We start from the raw sequence: 26733 nt of genomic DNA, 5'->3' as shown, positions 1-26733 counted from the left end.
ACTCGCGGTCATAGGATCGCGGTTTCGATTCCCAGACTGGGCGTTGTAAGTGTTTATTGAGCGAAAACACCTAAAGCTCCACGAGGCTCCGGCAGGGGATGGTGGTGAACCCTGCTGTACTCTTCCACCACAACTTTCTCTCACTCTTACTTCCTGTTTCTATTGTGCCTGTAATTCAAAGGGTCAGCCTTGTCACACTGTGTCATGCTGAATATCCCTGAGAACTACGTTAAGGGTACACGTGTCTGTGGAGTGCTCAGCCACTTGCACGTTTATTTCACGAGCAGGCTGTTTCGTTGATCGGATCAACTGGAACCCTCAACATCGTAAGTGACGGAGTGCCAACAACAACAACACATTATCTCATAGCTTCAAGATTTCATTGTGATTGTTTACTATTAGAATGACATAGTAGGGTAGGTGTGAGAGGCTGGATCTGGTTGGTTTGAACGTAAAACTGGTAGAATATTTGAGTCAGATATGGCCGGTCTTAATGCTAAAGAGTTAATCTTTTGGCACTTTGCAAGAATTAAACATGAGTCAAAAAGACATAGACTGGTATTACAAGATTTTTCTTATGATATTGCTGGGCTGTTCTAAAATATCTTATCATTTAATAGACATCTAATTGCACTTCTTTTCTTTTTTCTAACTAGGATATTTTCCCATTTTAGTGATTTTGCTTTATAGTTTTTGAAGGAGAGGGTGAGGTTGATTTTTGAGTGTTTTTTACTGTTGTTTACATTGAAATCTCTGTGTAATTACAGAAGCTAGAAATATGTTTGTAGAATTCCCGTAATAGGTACCGATGCTAAGCTAAATATTCAGAGTTTCAGTTATTATCTGGAGCCAAAACTTACATAATAATGCTTCAAGACATTCCACGATTATCTTTGTGTTCTACCATTAACCGAAAACTAAGAGGTTGGTTAGTTATGCATCAAAAGCTCTAAGAGAGAGAAAGAGAGGCAGACAGACAAACAGAAATTGACAGGGAGAGAAAAAAAAAGTAAAATTATATATGTATGTGTGTGTGCAGATATATAAATGCATATGTGCATGTATTCATGCATATACAGACATACACACAAACACATAAATGTGTATATGAACATAAATATGTATGTATAGTTCTATAAATGCAGGTATGTGTAGACACATGTAAATATAAATGCATGTATATTGTTTGTGTGAATGTATGTATGTATGTATGTCATTATTCAGTTTTATTTCAAGATTTCTTGCCAAGAGAGAAAGAACTGGTTTCTAACCTTGATCCAAGGCTCCTTCATTGGAATTTCAACATCAACAACAGTGTATTTTTGTATGTATGTATATGAGTAGATCTGTATGTATTGTGTATGTCTTCTCATGCATGTCTAGACATGCTCATATATACTTAAATGATAAACTTCTGGAAAGCTTTACAGACTTTTACAGTTCCAGTGATAGATTGGATCTGTAGTCTTTGAATCAACTTTCTCGTTTCTGGTTTTGAGAAACCTAATTTCTCAAGATTGGTATTTAGGCAGTATATTACATATCCCAGTGTCCCAATAATTACAGGTATAAACTTGAACTTGTAATCTGAATAGAATAACTGTAGATTCCTCAATAGTTCAGCATAGGTATTTTCTTTTTCACTGATTTTTAGCCTTATCCTAACAGTATGTATGTATGCATGTGTGTGTGTGGGCAGGTAGGCAGGTAGGCAGGCAGGTAGGTAGGTAGGTAGTATGGGAAAAAAGTGTTGTGGCATACATAATCCTGGGAAGAACTGGTAAGGTGAGATCTTAGGATATTTTCTCCATAAAGGATTAAAGCAAAGTCATCGGATTTGAAACAGCTTCAATATAATTAGAGGATGAATAGATAATGAAATATATAACAAGAGAAATGAAAGAAACACTTTTGAGAGGAATGTTATAGACCAATCAATAGATGACCATGCTTTTGAAAAGGCAATAGAGTTACTTTCTCTTTCTCTCTCTGTCTCTCTGTCTCTCTCTCTCTCTCTCTCTCTCTAAAAGATATATTTGTCCATTGCAGTGGGCTGAAAGCAACACCAACTTGTGCAAACGGCTACGATTGATTGACATTATAATTACACCAATGCAACGCCTGACACGATATTCACTGTTGCTGCGTCGTATCAAAGAGACGTCAGTAGAAGAAAAACAAAAAGAGGATCTTGAAAAAATGGTAACTTTTAATTTTATCCTCCACATTTTCAATAAACATATTTCTAATTGCTCTTTGAATCATTTTCTTACAAACATCCCTTTTTACATGTATCTACCATTTTTACACATTTGCCATATGATAATTTTGTCCAGACCTTGATGGAATCAAACTAGGTCTTTCACTTCAGTGTTTACCATTTATTTTCCCTTCTATTACAAATACAACATCGACTTTCCAGACACTAATGGTCCAGAACCTCTCATAATCCACACTAATTTACACTCACTTGTATCTTCTACAAATTTCTTTATAAATCTCACAGAGAGACATAAGCAGCAGTGTTACGATTAAGCAGTTGTTTACTGTCAACTTAATGTGACAGACCCATTAAGGGAATCATACTGCTGCTATTTAGCCCTAGGAAGCTCGACCGATTCCTGTTGGCCTTGACACATTTCCTGTGTCCTTATATTTGTGAAGGGGAGACAAGCCTCCCCACCCAGCCTAGTCTGCATTCAGGGACATGTTTCTGAGTCATTGCTCGTCATCAGCCTGAAGTAGCCGACCAGCTGGCTGGCTGAAAAAGCATGTCTAGCCTTCACAAATATATATATTTTCAGTGAAAACACATTCACTGGTTACAAAATTAGAAATGATCTAATTATAAATCTCACAGAGAGACATATGCAGCAGTGTTACAAATAGTTATTACACTGTTATTTGCTCATTTTAATATTAACCCTTCAGTATTCAGATTACTCTGCCAAATGTAATGCTTAGTTATTCACATTGTTGATGTGATTATTTATTTTTACAATAACATTTTAGGGCAGGTGAGAGAGCCTGGATCTGGCCAATTTGAACATAAAACAGATAGAATATTTTGGCCGGTTTAAATGCAAAAGGGTTGAGCACTCTACTGTGAACCCAGTTTTAGGGTCAAGAGGACTGAAGCAAACAGAGTTATGTTCTTGCCCAGGCTCTACCTAATGGCTATAGAAATAAACCTAAGGTGTATTTCTCTTAAGTCATAAGAGGTCATTAAGAATTGGTCATACTCTTATCAAGCCAACTTCTATCATATGTATGATTCTTAACTCTTTCGCTACCATATTTCTGTTGAAAATACATTGTCTTTGTTTCAATTAATTTTGAAACTTAAGAATTTATTCAAATAACTGTCAAGCTGGCAAAATTGTTAGTACATCGGACAAAATTCTTAGCAGCATTTTGTCTGTCTTTACATTCAAATTCTGCCAAGGTGAACTTTGTCTCTCATCCTTTGGGGGGAGGGGGTTTATAAATTAAACACCAGTTGACTACTGGGGCAATGTAATCAACTAACCCTTTCCTCCAAAATTTCAGGCCTTGTTCCTATAACAGAAAGGATTATTAGGCTGGTGTTTTGAAATGGAAGGGTTTAGATAGCTATAAAGCAGGAAGTTTATATTATAGAACCAGGAGTGCTCTCAGGCAGTTTGGTATCAAAAGGTTTAAGCCATGAGAGGGAAACTGGGGCTTAGCTCAAGTTTCACAACATTGTGCATAAAAGAGATATAATTCCTCTGGATAGGATACCAGACTATTACAGATGATATGTAGAAAATGTATTCGTTCAGAAACTCAAAGAAATATTGGTTGTAAAAATGAAATAGCAGCCAATGATATGATGCCTCAGTATTTTATCCATTCATCTATCGCATTTTTACTTGGAATAGCTGTAGCAGTAAGTTTTGAACTTGTGACTGTGTGATCAGTAATCCAACACTTTAACCTCACCGCAATTGCATCTCGAAATATTTTGTATTTACATTTATAAGTGCAGGCGTGGCTGTGTAGCAAGAAGTTTGCTTCCCAACCACATGGTTCCGGGTTCAGTCCCATTGCGCACCTGTGTTAGATAACAGATCTGATTCCTATTTATTTCCTATTTATTTAGGAATGTTCTTTCAAAGAGCAAAGACATCATGATGTAAAATATCCAAACCTCAGATCAATTTTGATCAATCAAAACTATGATCAATAGCCTTCCAGGACAATATTCTCCTATGTGTTCTGATTTTAGTAGATGTGAATTGAGGAAGACTTGACTGCTATTTCTAGCAGGTTAAGCAATCTCTTTGAGACTATCTTCTTGTTGATAGTCCAAGATGGTCTTGAGAAAATTATAAGTTATTCCAGCTATAACCATCCAAGAATTTTTATTTGAGTTCATATATTGAAACTAAGACATTTTATTGTGGTAGACATTTTAACTATCTAACACACACACATACACTTTTGTATTTTATCACGTTCTTTTCCTTATACTTTACTGTATAAACTGTTGAGGCTTTTTGTTATAAATTTACCTCCTTGTCACTGACACCCATTTTAATATAGATAAGAGTATGCAATATCAATGAACAAGTCATAAATGATTGATGGTATATGCTACTTGCTATTGTATTGTTTATCAAAGTACATAATATATTAGCAAACAGAGGCATTGCAAGAGTGGAGTCATTCCCCCCGCTTTCTTGATGCAGGTGCAAAGGGGTGAAAAATTTTCTTTGGCTTATCATACCTGTTAATTAATGCTCATGGAAATGTGTTTATAATATCTTTGAACTTCTGACCCACCTACTCTGGGTACTGAGAAATCTTGTTATACCACTGGTAGCAAATGGCATTTATCAGTGATACCCAGCCTTTTCACTACCAAGGACTCCTTATATTTAAATGAGTTGTCCCATAGACCCCTGGATATTGAAAGGTCTGTCAGCTTAACATGATCACAGACCCCTAGTACTACCACTGTGGACCACAGATTGGGAACCACTGGCATATATTATTCTTATAGATATGCTATAGGAAAAAATATACCATAAAAATGTATGCATAATACACTACCATTATCATCATCAATCTTTAACATCCACTTTCCATGCTGGCATGGGTTGGACGGTTTGACTGGGGACTGGCAAACCAGTAGGTTGTGCCAGGCTCCAATCTGATCTTGCAAGTTTTCTACAGCTGGATGCCCTTCCTAATGCCAACCACTCGTTAGCATGCCGGGAAAAATACTTGGCGGTATTTCGTCTGCTGTTACATTCTAAGTTCAAATTCCGCTGTTCAAATTCACCTTTGCTTTTCATCCTTTCAGGGTCAATTAAATAAGTCCCAGTTACACACTGGGGTCAATTACATTGACTTAATCCCTTTATCTGTCTATGTTTGTCTCCTCTATGTTTATCCCCCTGTGGGCAATAAAGACATATATATATATAAGCACCATCCGAACGTGTTTGTTGCTAGGCCCACCTTACTGGCTCCAGTGCCGGTGGCACGTAAAAAGCACCAAACAATCGTGACTGATGCCAGTACCCACTGACTGGCTCCTGTGCTGATGGCACGTAAAAAGCACCATCTGAACATGATTGTTGCCAGGCCCGCCTTACTGCCTCCTGTGCCAGTGGCACATAAAAAACAATCACTACACTCTCGGAGTGGTTGGAGTTAGGAAGGGCATCCAGCTGTAGAAACTCTGCCAGACCAGATTGGAGCCTGGTGCAGCCACTGCCTCTCCAGACCTCAGTCAAACCATCCAACCCATGCCAGCATGGAAAACGGACGTTAATCGATGACAATGACGATGGCAACAGATATGTTACTAAACCTCTTCAACTTTGTGTTGAAAATTTAATTAAAACTCATATCAAATTTGCTTATTAGAAATATTGCCACAAAAGGGTTTAATTAACAAAATAAATCTGTTATGATGCAACTATCTGTTATAGTATAATTATTTGTTATAAACTTATTTTACTTTCATTACCAGATCCAGACAGTGGAGAATTTTGTCAGTGATGTGAATCTCATTGTTGGCGAAAAACGAGAAAGTGATAAGTTAAATGCAATTGCTTCTCGGATTGAATCTTATGAAGGTTGTGAAGCTCCCAATGAAGAATGTGTTAAGGTAATTTAACAGGATTTTTATTTTATTGCATTTTTAATCATGGTTGTCTGGTTAAGAACTTTGTTTTGCAGCCACATTGTTTTGATTGAGTCCCATTGCACAGTATCATGGGAAAATATATTGTACTGTAGCTCCAGGGCTGACCAAAGTTCTGTGAGTGGATTTAGTTGACAAATAGAAAAAATCAGTCATGCATGTGTGTGTGAGCATGTGTTTGTGTCTTTCTGTCTTCTGTCTGTCTCCCTTCTTGTCTTGGCATTGTGAGCGAATTCTAAACAACTATCACTGTCATATAAACAATGTCATTTGTTCTCAAGTTCCATGAAAAAATGTCAGGACTTGGAAACAAGTGAAGCTTAGCAGCAAGAAGATGGGAATTTGTTATGTAATTTTTTTAATATGTAAAGACCCACAATGTTGCTTATCTCTGCTAAGGTCATATATCTAGAACAGAATTTGAAGAAATTTTGTAAGCAAACACCAAACTCTACTTCCATAAAACAGGCAGGTTAACATTCCTGTATACTAATTATACTGTTTATGGAACAGTGAACATCTACAGAGACATATAAATATACAACCTTTACTCAAATACTTTTGTGAACATCAAAGCACAAGAGAAACAACTTCCTATACTAACAAAGCCATGACATACCTGACTAATAGCCCAAACTTTTACAAATGAAAACAAGAAATACCTTAAATAATAACTGCAGCAAGTAAAGAATTGACCAGCTTAAACCCACCACCTACTTTTGTAAAATAAAGTTGACACATACAATTGCTAAGGGCCTAAATACTGGACTTTATACCTTTGACCTTTATGTTGTCAGAGCAAAAAGATTCAATCCAATAATACCAACAGTAACAAAAATTCTGTCACACCTTGTGCCTACCCAACAAAAGAGAAACACCTACAGGCTTGTTTATATAGTTCTACATGCATGAATGAATTCTAAACAATAACAGTGCCATCGGTCAATGCCAGTCGCCCCTGACTGGCTCTCATGCCAGTGACATGTAAAAAAGTACCATGCATATGTGGCCAATGCCAGTGCCCACTGACTGGCTCCTGTGCTGGTGGCACATAAAAAGCATCATCTGAACATAGTCAATGCTAGTACCCCCTGACTGGCTCCCATACTGGTGGCACATGAAAAGCACCATCCAAACGTCATCGGTGCCAGTGCTCCCTGACTGGCTCCCATGATGGTGACACATAAAAAGCACCCACTACACTCTCAGTGTGGTTGGTGTTAGGAAAGGCATCCAGCTGTAGAAACCTTGCCAAATCAGATTGGAGCCTGGTGCAACCCCCAGCTGGCCAGTTCTCAGTCAAACCATCCAACCCTTGCTAGCATGGAAAGTGGATGTTAAATAATGATGATGATGATGATGATGAACATCACCCCAAATTTAATCAATTCAAATTTTTCCAAAACGCTTTTCCATATCAACCAGCCGTAAAAATTTAATTCCCACCTTAAACCCACACACCCAAAGATGATTTTAACTCAACAAAGACTATATAAAGACAAGTCTAACTATAATGCATCACATTCCAACTATGGCTTAGCTGGCCAAAACTTCAAAATCACTGTCAACAGCATTCTTGTTTAGGAATAATATATTTGTACTCTACAAAAGTATAGAGTAATCCACCAGATTAATGTAAAATTGTTTTTATTATAAATGAACATAAAAACAAGCATTAATACATATATATATATATATATATATATCCATCCACACGCTCTCATATACACGCATGTGCACCTTCGTTTTGGGATCACCACTACTTTATTATCTTCCCTTCTTCTTAGCTCTCTTGTCTGACCACCTCTGTCTGGCCATCGCCATGATTGACTGCTAGCCACTAAAGCTTTTTTATTCTCTCTCTGTTTATTTTCTCGTATTCCTTTCTGTTGAAGAGCATAAGCTCAAAACATAAAAGACTTTCTCACCTTCCCGAGCATTAAACTAATACACCTGTTTGTTGTTTACACACCTGTCTTCGTCTTTTGTTTTCTTGTAAATTCCAACTATATATATGTGTGTGTGTGGTGTGTGTACACATCTTTGTTTCCCTTTGTCTTGACTAAGTGTGACAGTTGTAAATTAATGTCACTATCGTACAAACTGTGTTATTCAATTGCAGTATTTTGCAAAAATAATACTGGCCATTGAGAAATATGACAGGAAGAGCATCCAGCTGTAGAAAATCTTCCTTAGCAAGCATGGAAAAGTAGGTGTTAAAACGATGATGATGAAATGATATCTATATATAAATTCTATCTGATTGTTTATTTTCAGCTTTTGAATCATTACAATCAAAAATTTACCCTTACATCACAAATGCCAAATTACCTTGCCAAACAAAGCCGCTGTTTGCTGCACCACTGTAGCATGAAGTTTAAAGATTCTACAGTCCGGGTAAAATTTTGCTTATTTTATAAATTGTTATCGCATTGTTACAGTTAATTTTGTCTTTTTAATTGTTGCATTTTTCTCTCTTACTTTAATCCCTCTTGCCTGAACATAAAGCTGCCTCCCTTTCTACTATAGTCTTACCCTGTTAAAGGAAAAAAGCACCCTGTACAGGGTTGTCTACTTTCAGCTTTTGAATGGCTACACTTAAAGGATCTTTTTTTTACCTTTTCTCCTTTTCTTTAATGCCTTTCAAGTTATCTGGCAATCTCATTAGTGCCAATGGTGTGAAAAAAGAAGCATCCAGTAAACTCTATAAAGTGGTTGACATTAGGAAGGGTGTTTGGCCATAAAAAGTATGCAAAACCCGACATCAGAGCATGAGACAGTCTTTGAACCCATTGCATCCTGCCAAACTACCCAGCCAATACCAGTGGATGTTAAGTAATGATGATGATGATAATCACTATTATTTTTAGAAAGAGTTGGTGGTGATGATGATAATGTTGAAATTACATGAGAAATGCTTAAAGGAGAGAGTTAAAATGTGATAATATTTTAAAATTTTGCTGTCTTTCATTCATAAAAGGTTTTATAGATTTATTTGTAGCCACTAGATTTAATTTTTCCAAATTCTAGAAACTACAAACTGAAGAGAGATCTTCTATGTAGTCATTTAAAGTGCTAAAAAGAGCTGCTAGATCTCTCTAAAATCACAACCACTTGTTTTAGAAAAGAGAAAAGACATGTAGTCTTAGATACATCATAATTGAGAAAGACAAAAGACATGATGATCATGGATAAATTGACTCCTAGATCCATATTAACCCTTTTGTTGCTCTATTTATTTTGAGATGTTCTGTTTCATTCAATTACTTGGGTTTTGTTGAAACTCCTGGAGTCTTGCATGCATAGTGGGCTTGCTGCCTGCAGCCTACAGTACCATGCTATCTGTTCTTTTCAACTATCCTGATTATTGTGTTTGTGCCAAGAAGGCAAACCTTTTGAAAAAGTTCTACGGGGCACTCTATTCCAATTTCCTTGATATTCCTCTTCATGTTTTCTGACACTTTCCCCAAGGACCCAACAATAATCAGCACTATCTTCACATTAGGTTGACTTTGCCTTTCATCCTTTTGGGGGTCGATAAATTAAGTACCAGTGAAACACTGGGTCAATGTAATCAACTTATCCCTTCCCCAAAAATTTCAGGCCCTGTGCCGATAGTGGAAGTGATTATTATTACCATTTCTTGATGTTTCCTATTACTATCCCCAACGACCAGGCAAAAATTGGCACTATCTTCACATTATTATTATTATTATTTATTGTTGTGCTGGTGGTGTTGAATACCATGCAGCAAGAACTAAGTCTCCAGTAATCTTACTCTACACACAGTGTGGTTTCAATCCTCCACTGGAGTCCTTTCACAATTTCCCATTTCTTCCAAAGTTTTGTATGTAGCCATGTTGTGGCACCACTTTGAAGGGTCTTAATCAAACAAATTACCCCTACTACTTAGATTTTTTTGTTTGTTTGCTTTTTTTAAAGTCTAGTATTTATTCTATCAATCTCTTGCTGAACCACTAAGTTATGGGGATGTAAACAAACCCAATACTGGTTATTAAGTGGTAGTGGTGTATGAGTCACTATAACTTTTGAGACATGAAATGGGGTTGTTGTTAAAACAGAAAAAAAAATGATGTGGGACAGGAATTGTTATACTAAAGCTTTTTGTTTTGTTCTCCCAGCAGCAAGATGTCGAATGTTATCTTTTCACTGACCTTCTGCTTATATGCAAATTGAAAAAACTTAATGATCGTCTGAAAGTATTGAAACCACCAATTAGAGTTGATCAAATTAGCCTTGCAGAACTCAAAGACAAAGGTAAATTTGCATTTTCATTGATTTTTTTTTTCTTAATGCCCCCTTTTTTATTGGATTTTTCAATAACCTTTTTTTTTTGTTTTTGTTTTGTTTTATCTTGTGATTAACATTTGTGAGATTATTATTTTTACAATTCCATTAATTATTGAAATCTAGTGAAAATTCCTCTTGAATTAATGAATTTTTCCAACTTTGAAAAGTATGATTACCATATTTGACGGTATGAAAGACAAATAGGTATAATAGATACACCCCAATTTCAACAGTGTGCATATTCTGGAAAAATGTTTTTAATGTATTAAAGCTTATGAAAGGCCCAACTTTGCATATAGGTCCTGGGGTGATTTTTTTTTAAAGACATTTTGTTTCTGAACAAATGGTGCACCTTATTTGTGTTATGTCATCAGATTCAGTATGTTGACGTTGATCTTATTTTAGTTATTGTTAAGGCGGCGAGCTGGCAGAAACGTTAGCACAACAAGCGAAATGCTTAGCAGTATTTTGTCTGCCACTACATCCTGAGTTCAAATTCTGCCGAGGTCAACTTTGCCTTTCATCCTTTCGGGGTTGATTAAATAAGTAACAGTTACACACTGGGGTCGATATAATCGACTTAATCCGTTTGTCTGTCCTTGTTTGTCCCCTCTGTGTGTAGCCCCTTGTGGGCAGTAAAGAAATAAGAAACGTTAGCACACCGGGTGAAATGCTTAGTGATATTTCATCTGTCTTTACGTTCTGAGTTCAAATTCTGCTGAGATCGACTTTGCCTTTCATCCTTTCGGGGTCAATAAATTAAGTACTAGTAGCGTACTGGGGTCGATCTAATCAACTGGCCTCCTCCCCACAAATTTCAAGCCCTGTGCCTTGAGTAGAAAAGAACATTTTAGTTATTGTTGTTGCTTAGCTCTAGGTCAACCTTGAGCCTGGAGACCTTACCTCAAAGACATTCCAGCTGTAACTATTGCATTTTTATATCATCATCATCATCATCATCGTTTAACGTCCGCTTTCCATGCTAGCATAGGTTGGACGATTTGACTGAGGACTGGTGAAACCGGATGGCTACGCCAAGCTCCAATCTGATCTGGCAGAGTTTCTACAGCTGGATGCCCTTCCTAACACCAACCACTCCAAGAGTGTAGTGGGTGCTTTTACATGCCACCGGCACGAAGGCCAGTCAGGCGGTACTGGCAACAGCCACGCTCAAAATGGTGTATTTTATGTGCCACCTGCACAAGAGCTAGTCCAGGGGCACTGGCAGAAATCTCGCTCGAAAGTCCTTACACATGCCACGGGCACAAGTGCCAGAAAGGCGACGCTGGGCACAGGTGCCATCACGATTTCAGAGACATTATCCAACATTTCCTTCCTTTTTCAAAATAATAGGGTGTGATTTGGTGGAGATTTGGCTGCTATTTCTAGCTGATTGAGAGCCAGTTTCAGTTCATTGTTAAAGTAAATTCATTATGTTGATATCACTAATGCTTTTGATTGAGAAAGGCCTAAATGTTACACAATCTTGAAATGTCTTCCTCTTGCATTTTTGGTTTTGTACTTAAGAAATAATCAAAATCAATTACTTATTATCGTTAGTACAGTCCTTTCATATGTTAGTTGTTGTTTAAGGTTGTGGAACCAGTTTTAATTGTCAGCTACGATTTCACTTTTGTGAGTGCAGAACTACAAAAAAAAAAAAAAAAAACAATGTTCTGTGTAAATGTCTCAATCCATCAACTGTTTGTTCTTTTTCCTTTAATTTGTGGTCTCTGAAAGGATTCCGGATTTGTTTTTTAATTATATGTATAAAACACAAAGGCATTCATCACACTAGCAACAAGAGCTAGGCTGAAATCAGTGTCATGTAATTAAAATAAATTGTTGCCTCATTATGTATGAATATAACCAGACTGAGAAGAGGGTCTGCAGAGGTCATGGGTACTGTCCCTCCACTCTTAGCTAACATATCAACAAAGCAAAAAAAAAAAGTAAAGAAAAAAAAGAATTGTAGTTTATCATTCCAAACATTGTATATAAAATCTCAATCTCCACTGCATGAAACCCCACTCCCAATTCATATTTTTATCAGTTTAGATTTCAGAGTTGTCTGCCTTGACTTTTTTAACAAAAATCATCATCATTGTCATTTTTATGTTTGTTTTTTTTCCTTGTTGACACAAGTTAGACAAGCCTTCTTCAGGAGATACTCTATAAACAGATGCCTTTCCTGTCACCAACCTTTACTTGTCAAAACAAGGACACACTCACATACACATATGATGACTTATTTCAGTTTCCATCTGCCTAATTCATTCACAAGGTTTTGGTCAGCCCAGGGCTATAACATTCAAATAGTCAATGGCATTAATAATGCCAAGTGTATAACTCATTAATTATGAAAGTCTTGGTGAAACCTTCAATCTAAACGAGTGTTTGTCATTTTTTTACCCTTACATAACCCTTAAAATAAATTACGTCTCAAGGTAGCCCTACACAAAAAAAAATTATATACCATATCTTACTCATATTTTTTCATCATAGTTCACATGGTAAATATCATATATATATATATATATATATATATATATATATATATATACAAGTATACAAGATATGGGGGGTTTAGTTCACAGGTGATCTAGATGATTAGGTACGCTAGGTAAGTGCTGTAACGGATTACTAGGGCTCCAAGGTTATAGCTGAAACAGTAGTTATGGAGCCATTGAAAATTTCCGATGCAGCAGATATATAATTATTAAAGAGGACAACAAACATTAAGGCAAGGCAAACATCTCAAGTCATATGCATTGTTATTATTGGAACAAATTCAAAGTCTTACAGCTGTTTCTGGAATATCCCCGAGTATGGGATATTCCATCATCAGAGACAAATAGGGAAAAATAGGGAAAAATCAGAAGGGTATATATTAATGGAATGATGGCATAGAGGAAGGGAGTAAAGGAATAAGGAAATGAAGAGAGAGAGAAGAAAAAAGAAGCATAAAAGTTCATAGTTCAACTTTCCAATGTTGTAGAAACAAATGCATAAGTCTTCAGGTATAATCCTATGTAGATCCATGTGGATTAAAATCCTGATGTTGTAAACATCCAATAATAATAATGTATATGATTTGAGATGTTTGCCTTGCCTTAACATTTTTTTTTGTCCTCTTTAACAATATGTGTGTATGTGTATATATATATATATATATATATATATATATATATATATATAGGGTATCCATAAATTACAGACATCACTAAATAGTTATATTTTTTTGATAACATGACAGGTGAGATAGGATGATGTTTATATTACAATATTACAATAACCAATGTTGTGCATGTCTAGTAATATTACGATCATGAAATTAACATTAGCTTATCTCACTCTTTCTCATGGAATCCCTAAGGTTCCAGGGAACCCCAGTTGAGAAATACTGATCTAAACTAATCATTTCCATTTAGAAGATAGCAACAAAATATTTTACTTTACTACAATAATGGAAACCGAATTCAGTTAGATAATGTATTTGCCTTTTTTGTCTTGCAAAGTACTTGGTGACCCCATTGGTGATGGTGTCATGTAAAAAGCACCATCACTGGTGTGACATAAAAAGCACAGGTGCCAGTGCCATCTAAAAGGCACCTGGTATATTCTGTAAAATGGTTGGCATTAGGAAAGGCATCCAGCTGTAGAAACCATGCCAAAAACTGTCCAACACATGCCAGCATGGAAAACAGGAGTTAAATGATGGTGGCAGCGGCAGTGTAGACTCCTATCTCTGTTAGGTTTATTTTGAAATCTCTTGATTCTAGTTTCGGCTTCCTTAACTGGAATTTTTTCTCCAAATCTTCAACTAGGTATAGAATGTATCGTCTCAGAAATATGGAACATATTCATAAGGAAATTCCAGAATATGTAGGGCTTTAAAAAGGTGGAACCAATCATTGTCTCTCTTCACTGAATGTTATTTTTCCCTGTCAACATTATTGTAATTAGTGCAAAGCTTGTAGTGTTGAACACAAGAATAATGAGGCAAGAATAGGCAAATGGGATGATGATAACTGAGTAGCATGTAACATGGGTCCAAGATATAGGGGGCAGAAGTCATTAGAGTTGTAGTAGAAAAGGCTACTGTACATTTGCATCCCCCACCACCACCAAGTAGATCGACAGAGAAGATATTTTCTATAAAGGTTCATTCATTCATCAAGTTGCTTACTCATCATCACCACTGCCACCACCTCCATGGTTTTCTTCTGTGACTGATTTTGGTATCTAAGTGTATCTGTTATCTTGTTCCTTTAAGTTGCTAATTACTAATTTCCAAGAATGAAAGCAGATATCCGTTTGGAGATTACCAATTAATATAGAGGAATTCTGTTATAGTGTTACATAACTTCCAGCAGTTTTAGGATTGGTCCCCAGTTAAGCAATCAACACCAACAGTTCCTTCTCTTATAGCTCCCTATTTCAGCACTATCGTCATAATTATCATTGTCACTGTCATCATCATCGTCAGTAGCAACAAGTTCTGGCAGTGCTAAGTAAAACTGAACCATTTATGTGATGAGTAGGTGTTTCAGTAAATAGCAAACGAAAGGAAGGAAGACCTTACATTCTTTGCTTCTGGTTACATAATATAATTGATAAAAGCAGGCATCCTGTGTATATGGTTTCTCTCCTGGTATCATCTCTCCACTCACTATCTTTAGATAGACATTTCCTCATTTCCAATCAGATTAGACATGCTTCATTTAAACATGGCATCATATTAACTTGTTTCTCATTCATCCAATTAACTCAGTTTTCTTCTTTGAATTTCAGGATCCATATTGGTGATACAAACAAATGATTACATTGTTCCTATAATGGCATTCATCCTCCATGCTGATTCTGCTTCTATAAAAAACTTCATCGAACATATTAACAAAGCAAAGGTAAAGGAGTTTCTCAGTCTGTGGACGAAACTAAGTCCTTCTTTCCTCAAGTCATTATCTTTACCTTAATGTTTTTATTATTCAATTGTAGATGATCAGGTCAGGTAGGTAAGAGTCCAATACGGTGTACTCAATATAAACTATACAAACACAAGACATAGAATGGGATAACCAGCAAGTTGACAGAAAAGAAGACTTTGCATGTGGCAGAATACACATACATAGTTAGTAGTAAGAACCACTATGAAATTAATTCTTTCATATGCTTGGAGGACTCCCTAGAAGTTGTTGATAGCTTCTATGACCTAGGTGACACTGTTAGTAGTAGTAGAGAATGTGCTTCGAATGTGTAGTAGCCTTTTCTACTGCTTCTATAATGACCTCTGCCCCTCAGAACTGACTGTGTTCAAACTACCTCCATTCAGGCATTTCCACCCTCTCTGCTTATCTTTCACTCATCACTCTTGGTGTGTTCAATGTCCCAAGCTCTGCATTAATCACTGTGCCCACTCCTCCTTTTCTCAGAATGTCAACCTTCTAGATTTTTATTTACACAGATTCAAAAGGGACATTAATAACACCAGTATCAGTGATCTAGGAAGACTTGCAAACACTACAGGCACTGCTCCTTGCTCCCAGACACAGCAACTAAAAAAAGGGAAAAGAGATTCTCTCTAGGAGAATCTCTTTTCCTTAATCCCAGTGCTTTATGGGTTAAGAGTCACCCTGCATCTGCATATGTTCATATGAGCCTGGGAAAGTTGTTTTGTGGAAGATTACCAGTTATTCATGCATGAAAGTCCTTCTTCTCTACACCACTGATGTGTATCAAAGGGAAAAGACCATCAACTTAAACTGATACAGCTTGGCACCAGTCTTGTTGTTGCAGACACTGGTGTCAAGACTTTATTATGATTAAAGTCTTATAATCATATTTAAATAGATGACAAAGACTAGAAAAAACTATACAAATACATCAACTGCTCCTTTTGTCACTAGTGTCCATATAAAATTTTCCTCGAGAGAAGGTGGAAGTACTTCCACTTTGGGGAGGACTATTCTTGAGTAAAATACATAGCTCCAAAAAAAACAAGGGGGTGTGGTCCACATTCTTTACGTCTGCCAAAGATTTCAGGTAGTTAGTTGGTTGAATTCACTTTTTACTGAAAGAGACTTGATCAATAAAGGTTGAAAAACAGCTTATTAAAAAAATAAAAAAACTGATAAAATCTTTTCACTCTTCTAATTGTTCTACCTCATCTAGGCATTAAATTTTCATTTTTAGTCAATGTCCTTCTTATCACAAGTCTTATAATCATTGCAATAAATAGATTTGCTGTGACAAAGTAATTTTTTTTTTTTTTTTTCAGCTCTTGTTTAATGAAGCTAACCAACCTGTTCGACATCAGCTATACCAAACCATAGGGGACATTAAAACTTCTCCAAAAATACAATACCGAAGTTCATTCCAGGAAGGAAAATATGATAAATTTACTGATCCTTCTCCTTCCCCAAAGTTTCATGAGAAAAGCCGACCAAACTCTTTCTCTTTTACCAAACAAAAGCTTCAGAACAGCACTTCTGAACAAACAATGATAAGCCCACTTATTGTCTGTGAAAGTCCATCTCCAGAAACACAAACAGGTTCTTCTCTTCTGCTGCCAACCTCAGAAATGAAGACAAGCCATTCAATGCCATCTTGTGCTAGTTCTGACTGGCTTTCACGAGGAGTTGCAGAAGAGACAAAATGTAAATCAGAAAGAAAACGCAAGACTGAAAAACGGTACAATACTGCTGATTCTATCCAAGAACTTAAAAGAAAAGAACATCCTGATAATACTATTCATAAAAGATTCTCATGGAACTCAGGTTCAACTCATAAAGAGAATCGACAAAGTCTCTACAAACATGTAAGTTCAGACAGTATCCGCAGTTCAAGCGGAGTGAGTTCAACTTGCTCTTCTCATTTGAGTCCTGATCATGAAAACAATGAAAATGAAGAAGAAACAACTCCAGTAAATGTTCCAGAAGAACCATTGCTGACTGAACCAAATGAGAACTATTTAACTCTTAACACAGAAAACAAGAGTCTATCAAAGTCTATGCCTGATATAGCTGCTCTTCTACATGATGTGTGTCCAAGTGAAATGAAAGATGGTATTTCCTCTGTAGATATCACAGGTCTTGATGTGAACTACGAAGGCTTAAACCATACGCAGGTTCTGGTTATTAAAAAATACCTCCTATTGAACAGCAATAATGAATCGTAAGTTAATATTTTATTTTATTTTATAAAAATCTTAACTGCATTAAACAAACTTGATATAAAAATGCCAATTCATCTTTATTGTAAGAAGACATTGTCTTGTAAGCTACTTAGCAACCTTACTAGTGCCAATGCTATGAAAATAGTACCCAGCGCACTCTATAAGGTGGTTGATATTAGGAAGGGCATCTTCCAGCCATAGAAACCATGCCAAAGCTGACACTAAAGTTTGACACAGTCAAAAATGATTGGATTCCATCAAACCATCCAAACCATGACAGCATGGAAGATGGACATTAAATGATGATGATGATAGTGGTGGTGATGGCAGCAACAGCTTAGTTGAGGAAGTTAAGTATTTAGTGTATATTTTTACTTCCAAGGTTTGGAAGGTGGAGAATTGGTAGAATCTCCTGAGGTCACCATTGCCTTTCACCCTTTTAGGGTCAATAAAAGAATACCAATCTGCTATGGTGGATTAGTAGAACTATTAGAAGGTCAGGCAAGATGCTTTGCAGTGTTTTTTCCTGTTGTTTGTGTTTTGACAGCAGTGTCTGCAACAACAAGACTGGTGCTAAGTTGTATCAGTACAAGTTGTATCAGTACAAGTTGACAGCCTTTTCCCTTGGATACTGTTATGTCTCAAGCTACTGCTATCTAGCACCTTCGGATGATCTCTACTCAACCGCTACTCGACTGCTACTCAACACTCCCACCATGGCCAGACTACCTCTATTTATATGTCTTGGGAGATCCTACTTCTTCGACAGCGGTGGTCTACACAACAGATACACATCAGTGGTGTAGAGAAGAAAGACCTCCATTCATGAACAACTGCAAGTCTTCCACAATACAACTTGCTCAAACTCATATGTACATGTGCAGATGCAGGGTCACTTATAAGGGACAGAAACCCTACAGAGTTTAAACTTTGTTGTTGTTCAGCCTTAGGTCAGCAATGCTTGAACAGCTCTATAATCAAAGGTGTTTTACTGTTATTGTACCATCTTTGAGTCCTTCATTTTTAAGATAATTGCTTGTGATTCAAGGTAAATTTAGCTGCTTTTTCTAGCAGCCTAATGAACACCCATTGGCATATTTGGGGTTTGCTACATAAATAGGCCTCTAAGGATTTTTTAACTAAAGGTAATTAAAAAGGTTTGTCGTGTTTCTTATTTCAAAAGTTATGTCTCAATTTTGATTCAGCATTATGTTTTAAAATAAAATCTATTTCTAATGAATTTTAAATCAATTAACTTAATTTGTTTTTCCAATTCTGTAATTTCAGGGAAGTGTGACATTGACTTTGAGATAACAAGTTATAAATGGTAAACCAACCAGAAGATAATGAGACCAGTCACTGATATTTTCTTTCAGTCACCTTCAGATCTCTACATTTTTTGACACAAAACATCTTTGACTGCTTCAGTTGCTTTCCTTCAGTGGCATTCACCACTACTCTAAGGCAGCCACCAAAGCTCCAACTCCTCATTGAGTTAGTTACTACATTGGAGGCAGCCACTATCACCACCACTTCCTTTCCTCATTGAAGCAGTTACTAAACAGAGGCAGCCACTGCCACCACCATCATCACTGCACTTTATTGAAGCATTTACATACTCATGGGGGCAACTGTACACTCATGAAGGCAGTCCTCAACTTATACTCTCTTTGTCTCTTGTTCTTGAGTCTCAAATATATTCTACATTAAGTTTTTCGATTGAGTTAACGTATCTCTGAAAACCAAGAGATTCTTTGTTAAATTACTCATTATCTAAACTGTAAGTTTGCTTATGTATGCATGTATGTATTTATTATCGTGAATTACTCTCCAGTTAGACCAGTGACTAGCAGAAAACCAGGAAACAAGTCACAATTCCCATCATGTGTTTCAACAGTTCCACATAATTTGTGTGTTAAAAAAAAATACTCAAAAAACATCACCAATGCAAAGTTATTCTGAAGAACACACATATTTGGCAGAAAATGGTATTCTTTTAATCCAGACAGTATATTTATTCGGTGAAACAGTTGTAAAGCAACATAGGAAGAGTGGATATCTTTGAACAACTGGTATCCCAAACTTCTGTGTCATACCATGTCATTTACCATCCATGATGTTGTGGAAGATAAAGTTAGTACCCTTATTCTGAAGCTGTTAACCAATCACATTCATACAAACCGTTATGACTCATTAAGTATCTTCAAAATACCATGACTTTTTGTTTTCTTTATTTTTTGATTTTAATATTATTATAAATTGGTCCAGTACCAAGCTTGTTTCACTTTATTTCTATTACTAGAAATATCAAATGTGGAAGTCTGTAGGGTTTCCACCAGCCAAACCCACAATGATATCCTAGTTTTTAATTCCTACTACCCAAAATATATATCATTTGTACAAACAATAATCCAGTTATATAACAACATGTTTAAAGTGAATTACAACTGTATGTTTACATTTAAAGTAAGCAGTATGTTTGAAACTGATTAAGTTATATATTTAGTTCTAATTCCATAACTATACTAACCTCTTTAGACATACTACCTGCTAATAGTTACAGTATCATTTATACCTATACTATCTTTTTGATATATATATTATGCTATCGTCACTTATTGTATCTCCCAGTACTATATTCTATAGTGATTCTATCAATTTTAACTGTACTATATTTTATAATTTCAGCTATAAGCTATGTTATCGTCTAACACTACACTTAATGTGGTAACAGCCATTTATTGGTTGTAAAATTAATTCATTGAATCACTCATATGTCTTAAGTTCAAAATTAAGTTTTGACTTTACCTAGTAAAAGCAAAATAGTTGAGTGGGTAAGACAGACTACTGGCCCATCAAACATGAGTTCAGATCCACTGTAGCTATTTCAATGTATTTCTGGGATAAGATACTTTATTCATGTGTACATACCTCCGGTTACCACACTGAATATTAAATATCTAGATTTCCAGAAAACATTTCTTGTGATAGACTGTAATCTTTTCCAGGAGAATTTTTTTTAGTTCAGCTTACATATATTATAGTTAATCACTAACCCTGGTTGTTGTTGTTGTTGTAACACCCATACTAGCCCTGGTTGATCTCAGTATGAAAGAATTAAAACATATCTATTTACATTACAAAGTTTGAGCTTTGGAGATAGAAATATTGTGAATTTGTATCCCATTTCTGGTGTTGTAACATGCAATGGGTATGACACCAGATTTATGTAACATGCAATGGGTTAAGACACAAAACTTCTCTTTCAGTGGTTTTATGATATGTCATGAGTAAGATATCAATTTTACGTTCCATTTCCTATGTTGTAATATGTCTGGGTAAAACACAATTTATATTCCCCCTCTGAGGCAATTCCTTGAGTAAAGCATTGTATTCTTCCTGCTCCAATTACTAAGCAATGAAGAAGTGAGAACTTTGGTTGGTAGTGTTCATAATTTACCTCTTGGTCTTCAGTGGACAAAATGCTTAACCTATTTAAAAAGAAGATAGGCATTGTATCATTGTAATAATAGCTGTTGAAGTATTCCAATAACCTTCTTGATTTAAGAGGACCAATAATCTGACTTTTACTTTATATACATATTTTTTAATCTGTTCAAAATATAAAGTACATTGATATTAAAATAGACATCAGCATGAATTATAAAATTATTGTTCGGGGAGGGTAAGAAAAATCCGGTAACACAGGTGATATAATGTCACAGATAAAGGTGTTTATTGCAGAGATTGAACTCTTGATTTTCAGCCAATATCCCTGCACCTTAGATACTTTTTGTCAAAGGAAGAATGGCATAGACAGAATCTTTTCTTTTTTGCTTTTTTAGTACCTTCAAAACTGATTTGAGGAAGGGAAGAAAACCAGACACCTGCCCAAATGTTTACAACAGAGTAAACTCCATTAAAGTTACTCAAGAGTCAGGTATGGGTATCAAACTGAGTGACTGATTGAGTATGTCAACCCAGAACAAGGACAATACTTCTGATGAGTGTCCATATAGTTTCCATCTACCATTTTTATTCACAATGTTTTAGTTGACTCATGGCCATAATGAAAGACATTTGATTAAATGTAAAGCTAATATCTATTTGAAACCTAGAACAATCAAGTAATGACACTAAATTACTGGTATCTATTCTGGAGGTCAATTACCGGTATCTATTCTCAGAGGTCATAGGCATGGCTGTCTGACTAAGAAGTTTGCTTTCCAGCCTTGTGGTTTTGAGTTCAGTCTCACTGCATCCCACTGCATGGCACTTTATGCAATATAGGCCCAGACTTGATCAAAGCCTCATCAGTGGATTTGGTTGATGGAAACTGAAAGAAACCTATTGTATGTATGCGTGTGTGTGTTTGCTCATCATTGTGTCCTTCGTTTCCAGGCTTTTGTGAAAATCCATGGGGGAATATTACATTGCTTCAAAACAGGCAATGGTCAGCAACAGGAAGGTCATCCAGCCATAGAAAATTTGCCCAAACAAATTTCATTTGACCCTGGAAAAGTGGGCATTAAATCAATGATGATAATGAAAGAAAGGAAAATCAAAATCTAGTGATTTACTATCACCATAACATAAAGGTATAACACTCACATATATAGCCATGTGGAGGTCTCTGTACAGTCATTCAACTTGCTGGAAATCTCCTTCGGAATAAACCATATTTTTTAGATACATTGGATAATGTAGTCTGGATACATTGTGTCTAAAAAAAAAAGATTGGATGATCATTATTGGACTGTTTTTGGTTATAGTTTTGCTTGATCAAAGCCGACCTAAAGATAACAGCAACTACAATGTCCTTAAGCTAGCATGGAAACTTCTCTGTCGTACATTGACCTCTAAGAAATAACAACCAAATCACCCTCAAAATTCCCCCTCCCCTCACTTCCATCATAGATTTGTCCATTTTGAGATGACATGAGATTATTCAACCACAATACCTTCTGCAACATGGGAGCAGATTTGTGCTGTTTTTCATCAATTTAGATTTGAAAGGTCACTGTGTTTTAAAGATTAGTTTTTGTAACACCAATTTGTACTTTTACTTTAACAATGATATATTTTATTGTCTGCGGTTTACACATACACACATACCCAGATAGAGTAGTATGTTCTGAATTTGATAAAGCATTATATGACACCAGGTCTATTAGCCAATAGTCTAGTCTCCTTATAATTCAATTATTCTCAAGAATGTCGCAAGTACTGTCCTTCTTCTTCTGATTGAGTCATAAAAGACAATTTTATTGCCTCATAAGGAATTTTAGGATGGTTTTTTTTTTTAGGAAGTACCTATGCGAGAAGTCATGCTAACAAAGACACAGTAAGAAGTGTTAAGATTAGATCTAAGGATAGTAGGATCCACTGTTATATGTATAATGAAATGACTATGACAGTTTCAAATGATTAATGCCTATTGTTATACTAAAACTTATCTATGGCAGAATTGTTTCAACATTGCATAAAATACTGTATTAGTTATGGCACTTTATATTCTGAGTTCAAATCTAGTTTATCAACTTTCCTAGGTTGATTAAATAAGAACTTATCAAGTACATGTAGGACCCCTGTTGGTTAATATTGGCCATATGTCTGGACATATATGTGAAGAATATTTTGAAGAAGACTGGCAGTTACCTAGGCATGCAAGTTTTCTCTCCTTTCTACTAATGTTTATCCACCAACTTAGGTCACTACAGCTTGGCCCCAGTTTCCTCACTGATATTAGCCTCAGAATGCAAAGACACTATGAGGCATCTCACATGACCTTCTAATAGTTTTAGTTTGGCTAGGTAGTTAGAGCGTTCGGCTCATGATCATAAGGTTGTGAGTTCAGTTGCTGGCAGTGTGTTGTGTCCCTTACCAAGAGACTTTATCTTGTGTCGTTCCAGTGCAATTAGCTGGCAAAAATGAGTTGTACCTGTAATTCAAAGGGCCAGCCTTGTCATATTCTGTGTCACACTGAATCTCCCTGAGAACTACATATAGGGCACACATGTCTGGGGAGTGCTCAGCCACTTGAATGTTAATTTCACAAGCAGGTTGTTCCATTGATCAAATCAACTGGAACACTCATCATCATAACTGACAGAGTGCCAATAATAGTGCTAGTAATTCACCATCCTGGTAATTGTTTTATCGACCGTAAAAGGACGGAAGACAAGGTCAACTTTGGTGGGATTTGAACTCAGCATACAAAGAATTGAAACAAATATTGTTGAGCATTCTATCCAACACTTTAACAACTCCACCAATTTAGCCTTTAATCAAGTGATAAGGGCGATTTAACAGTGGTTAAAACTAGCAAAAGAAAAATCTGTACAAGCCTTCATAAACTAAAGAAAAGTCTAACTGGGAGGATTTAGCGTGTTTGAATGTTCAATGTGAATTACAAGGGGTTAGTAGCAGGAAAGAAAGCTAGACTAAATTCTTTCCTCAGAAAAGAAAAAAAAAACTTTTCTCATCAATCATTCTTACTCCCTAGTTCTTATCAAAAAGGGAACAACCATAAATATCAACCTGTGTCCCCTACATTGACATCCTCTTCCAGCATTTACCACCATCACCAACCTTGTATATTTTCTAAACATGGGATTATCTATTTCCACAGCAAATTATGTATATGTCAAAGATTAGCTCTTTTTTAAAAAAAAATTTTTTTTAATTCCAAATAATACAAAATATCAGATTCAGTGAATAAATAAATGTACCTTCTTACTATGCACACACACACACACACCCATTTGTAAGAATGTATTATTCATCCCTCTATCATCATCTGGTTGAGCTTGCTCAGACATTTTTAACCTGTGAACACCATCCTTTTCGGTCCTGTAGTCTTATACATATCTTGGAGAATTCATCCCACCAAGAAAGAGTCATATGGAGATCTCCCACCTGTGTCAACCATTGTAAGGGAAAGGTGCTTATGCTTTGCAAGACATTGCTAGCAAGTTAAACAAGGGCTATGAATGCCAATGCATGGCTGTACTCAAACAGGTTGTCCTCCATTATATGCGAAATAAATTCATTCCGTCATCACTAACAAATTAAAAGTGCCTACTGCTATTTTCTGTTTGTTTTTTTATTTGCAAATCTTTCGCACTTCTTCCTTACATAATCTTCTAATCACAGAATTAAATTTGCAGCTGACTAGGTTAACAGGGTGTCGGTTTATCATTTGAAGTGTTGTCAGATCACATCCATTCACCAATGCTGCATCGTGTTCATCCATACTAAACACATTTAATCTGCAATAGTCCTGTCTACTTAGCTGTAAATAGTTACTGTGAGGAATAAGTGCTGCTTATTCCTGTATTGAAGACAAAATGAACACTGCATATATAATATATATATGTATATGTATGTATGTATATATGTGTCAAGCCTAACTGTGTTTATCTGCATCTTGGATCTCTCTTATAGCCACTCTTGATGTTAAGAACCTAACACTAGATGAAAAATTTAGTGTTTAAGTTCAAATTCATTTGAGCTCTGCTAAGTGTTTTTTATACAGAACATATCTAGCTCTCACCTACTGCCCATGTATATATAGATATATGTGTGTGTGTGTGTATAATACGTGTGTTTTGTAAACTTACAGTATCAAGGTGAAGAACTACCATGGGTGTCATTGATGATGGAGGTGTCCGCACTATGGTTATATCAACCAATTTTATTATGACACAGACTAAAGAAAATAATACAAAATCATTTCAAAACGAATGTTTTAGAAAAGTGATTCAGACTCCAAGCTAGATGTTCTCTTCCATCAGTATTGTTGTTATCTAGTTCTGAGATAATCAAGAACAAAGCAAAATATGTAAAATTTTAACTCTTTTCTGATTATTTTTCTATCAAAATAACTGCCTGTTTTAATTAATATTTTTTTTTTAATCAATGAATTATTTGGAGAAATTTAGTTTAGTAACTTTTTGTTTTTTCATTAATTAAGCTTGTATATTATAACATAACAAAAATGTCTCTACATAAAACAATGATGGAAGGTTTTAATTAAAATATGAACACTTTAAAACCGGTGGATTTTTTTCTATTTAAAGAGTTTGAGGCAGTCTCGGACTGGTTGACATCAAGAGTTAATCTTTTGTTGTATGGGTTGACATCATTTTGGAATATCAAACATATATACTTCCAATTCTATGTTACATGAATACAGTTGGATATCTCCACATATACAACAACATACTGGATCCTTGTCTCGTTGAGATTGAATAGGAAAGAAGCAAATAATGGCGATGGTGTTGGTGGCGGCAGTGGTGGTGTTATGCCAGCTCTGAAACAAGTGTTGAAGTCTTCTATCAAATATTCCCACAGTACAGTGTACAGTAATAACTTCTATTTTTGTAGTCACTTTGTACAGTTCTGGTGTAATTAAAAATATCTTCTACCTTGAATCTTTTTATTGTTGTTGTTTTGTATTTTTTTCCTTACACTCCTACAGATGATAGACTTCAGTGATCAGAAGTATCCATCAATGACTGGTAAGCAGTATTGATTCCATGAGGGTAGGTACTGTCAGTAATATTAGCCCCAGTATTTTACTGTTGCCTTATTTTATTGATTCTACAAGAATGAAAGACAAAATCAACCTCAGTAAGAATTGAGCATAAAAGGCCCCAATTAAACATACTTTATTTATTCTACCAATCAACTGCCCTTTGTTTTGTGTGTCATCATCATCATCATCATCATCATCGTTTAACGTCCGCTTTCCATGCTGGCATGGGTTGGACGATTTGACTGAGGACTGGTGGACCAGGTGACTACCCCAGGCTCCAATCTCATTTGGCAGAGTTTTTACAGCTGGATGGCCTTCCTAACGCCAACCACTCCAAGAGTGTAGTGGGTGTTTTTACGTGTGGAAGTTAGTTAGCTTCAAGTATGTATACAGCTAGTAGTATAAATGACAAATGGTGAACAATACGTGATAAAAAGAGTTTATTAACCCTCTTAAATTACACGCTTTGTCCCATACTGAAATCAAGGGAAATTTCAATAAGCTGACAATCACCATACAACTCGCAGTTTA

The 26733-nt window shown here is 35.9% G+C and overlaps 1 protein-coding gene across 1 annotated transcript in view; it reads left to right on the top strand.

Annotated features, from left to right (window-relative positions):
* LOC106873908 (uncharacterized) overlaps positions 1 to 26098 on the top strand; it is a 324095-nt gene extending 297997 nt beyond the window's left edge. The window contains exons 16-22 of the mRNA XM_052966147.1: positions 2050 to 2202; positions 6005 to 6142; positions 8456 to 8575; positions 10321 to 10456; positions 15284 to 15396; positions 16767 to 17662; positions 18951 to 26098. Coding sequence (XP_052822107.1) covers positions 2050 to 2202; positions 6005 to 6142; positions 8456 to 8575; positions 10321 to 10456; positions 15284 to 15396; positions 16767 to 17662; positions 18951 to 18960 — 1566 coding nt within the window. The 3' untranslated portion in view covers positions 18961 to 26098. The remainder of the gene's footprint in view (positions 1 to 2049; positions 2203 to 6004; positions 6143 to 8455; positions 8576 to 10320; positions 10457 to 15283; positions 15397 to 16766; positions 17663 to 18950) is intronic.
* The last annotated feature ends 635 nt before the right edge of the window (positions 26099 to 26733 follow it).

Source organism: Octopus bimaculoides, chromosome 3 (assembly GCF_001194135.2).
Source record: "Octopus bimaculoides isolate UCB-OBI-ISO-001 chromosome 3, ASM119413v2, whole genome shotgun sequence".
Classification (NCBI taxonomy): Eukaryota; Metazoa; Mollusca; class Cephalopoda; order Octopoda; family Octopodidae; genus Octopus; species Octopus bimaculoides.
This window is presented reverse-complemented; position numbering and strand designations above follow the sequence as displayed.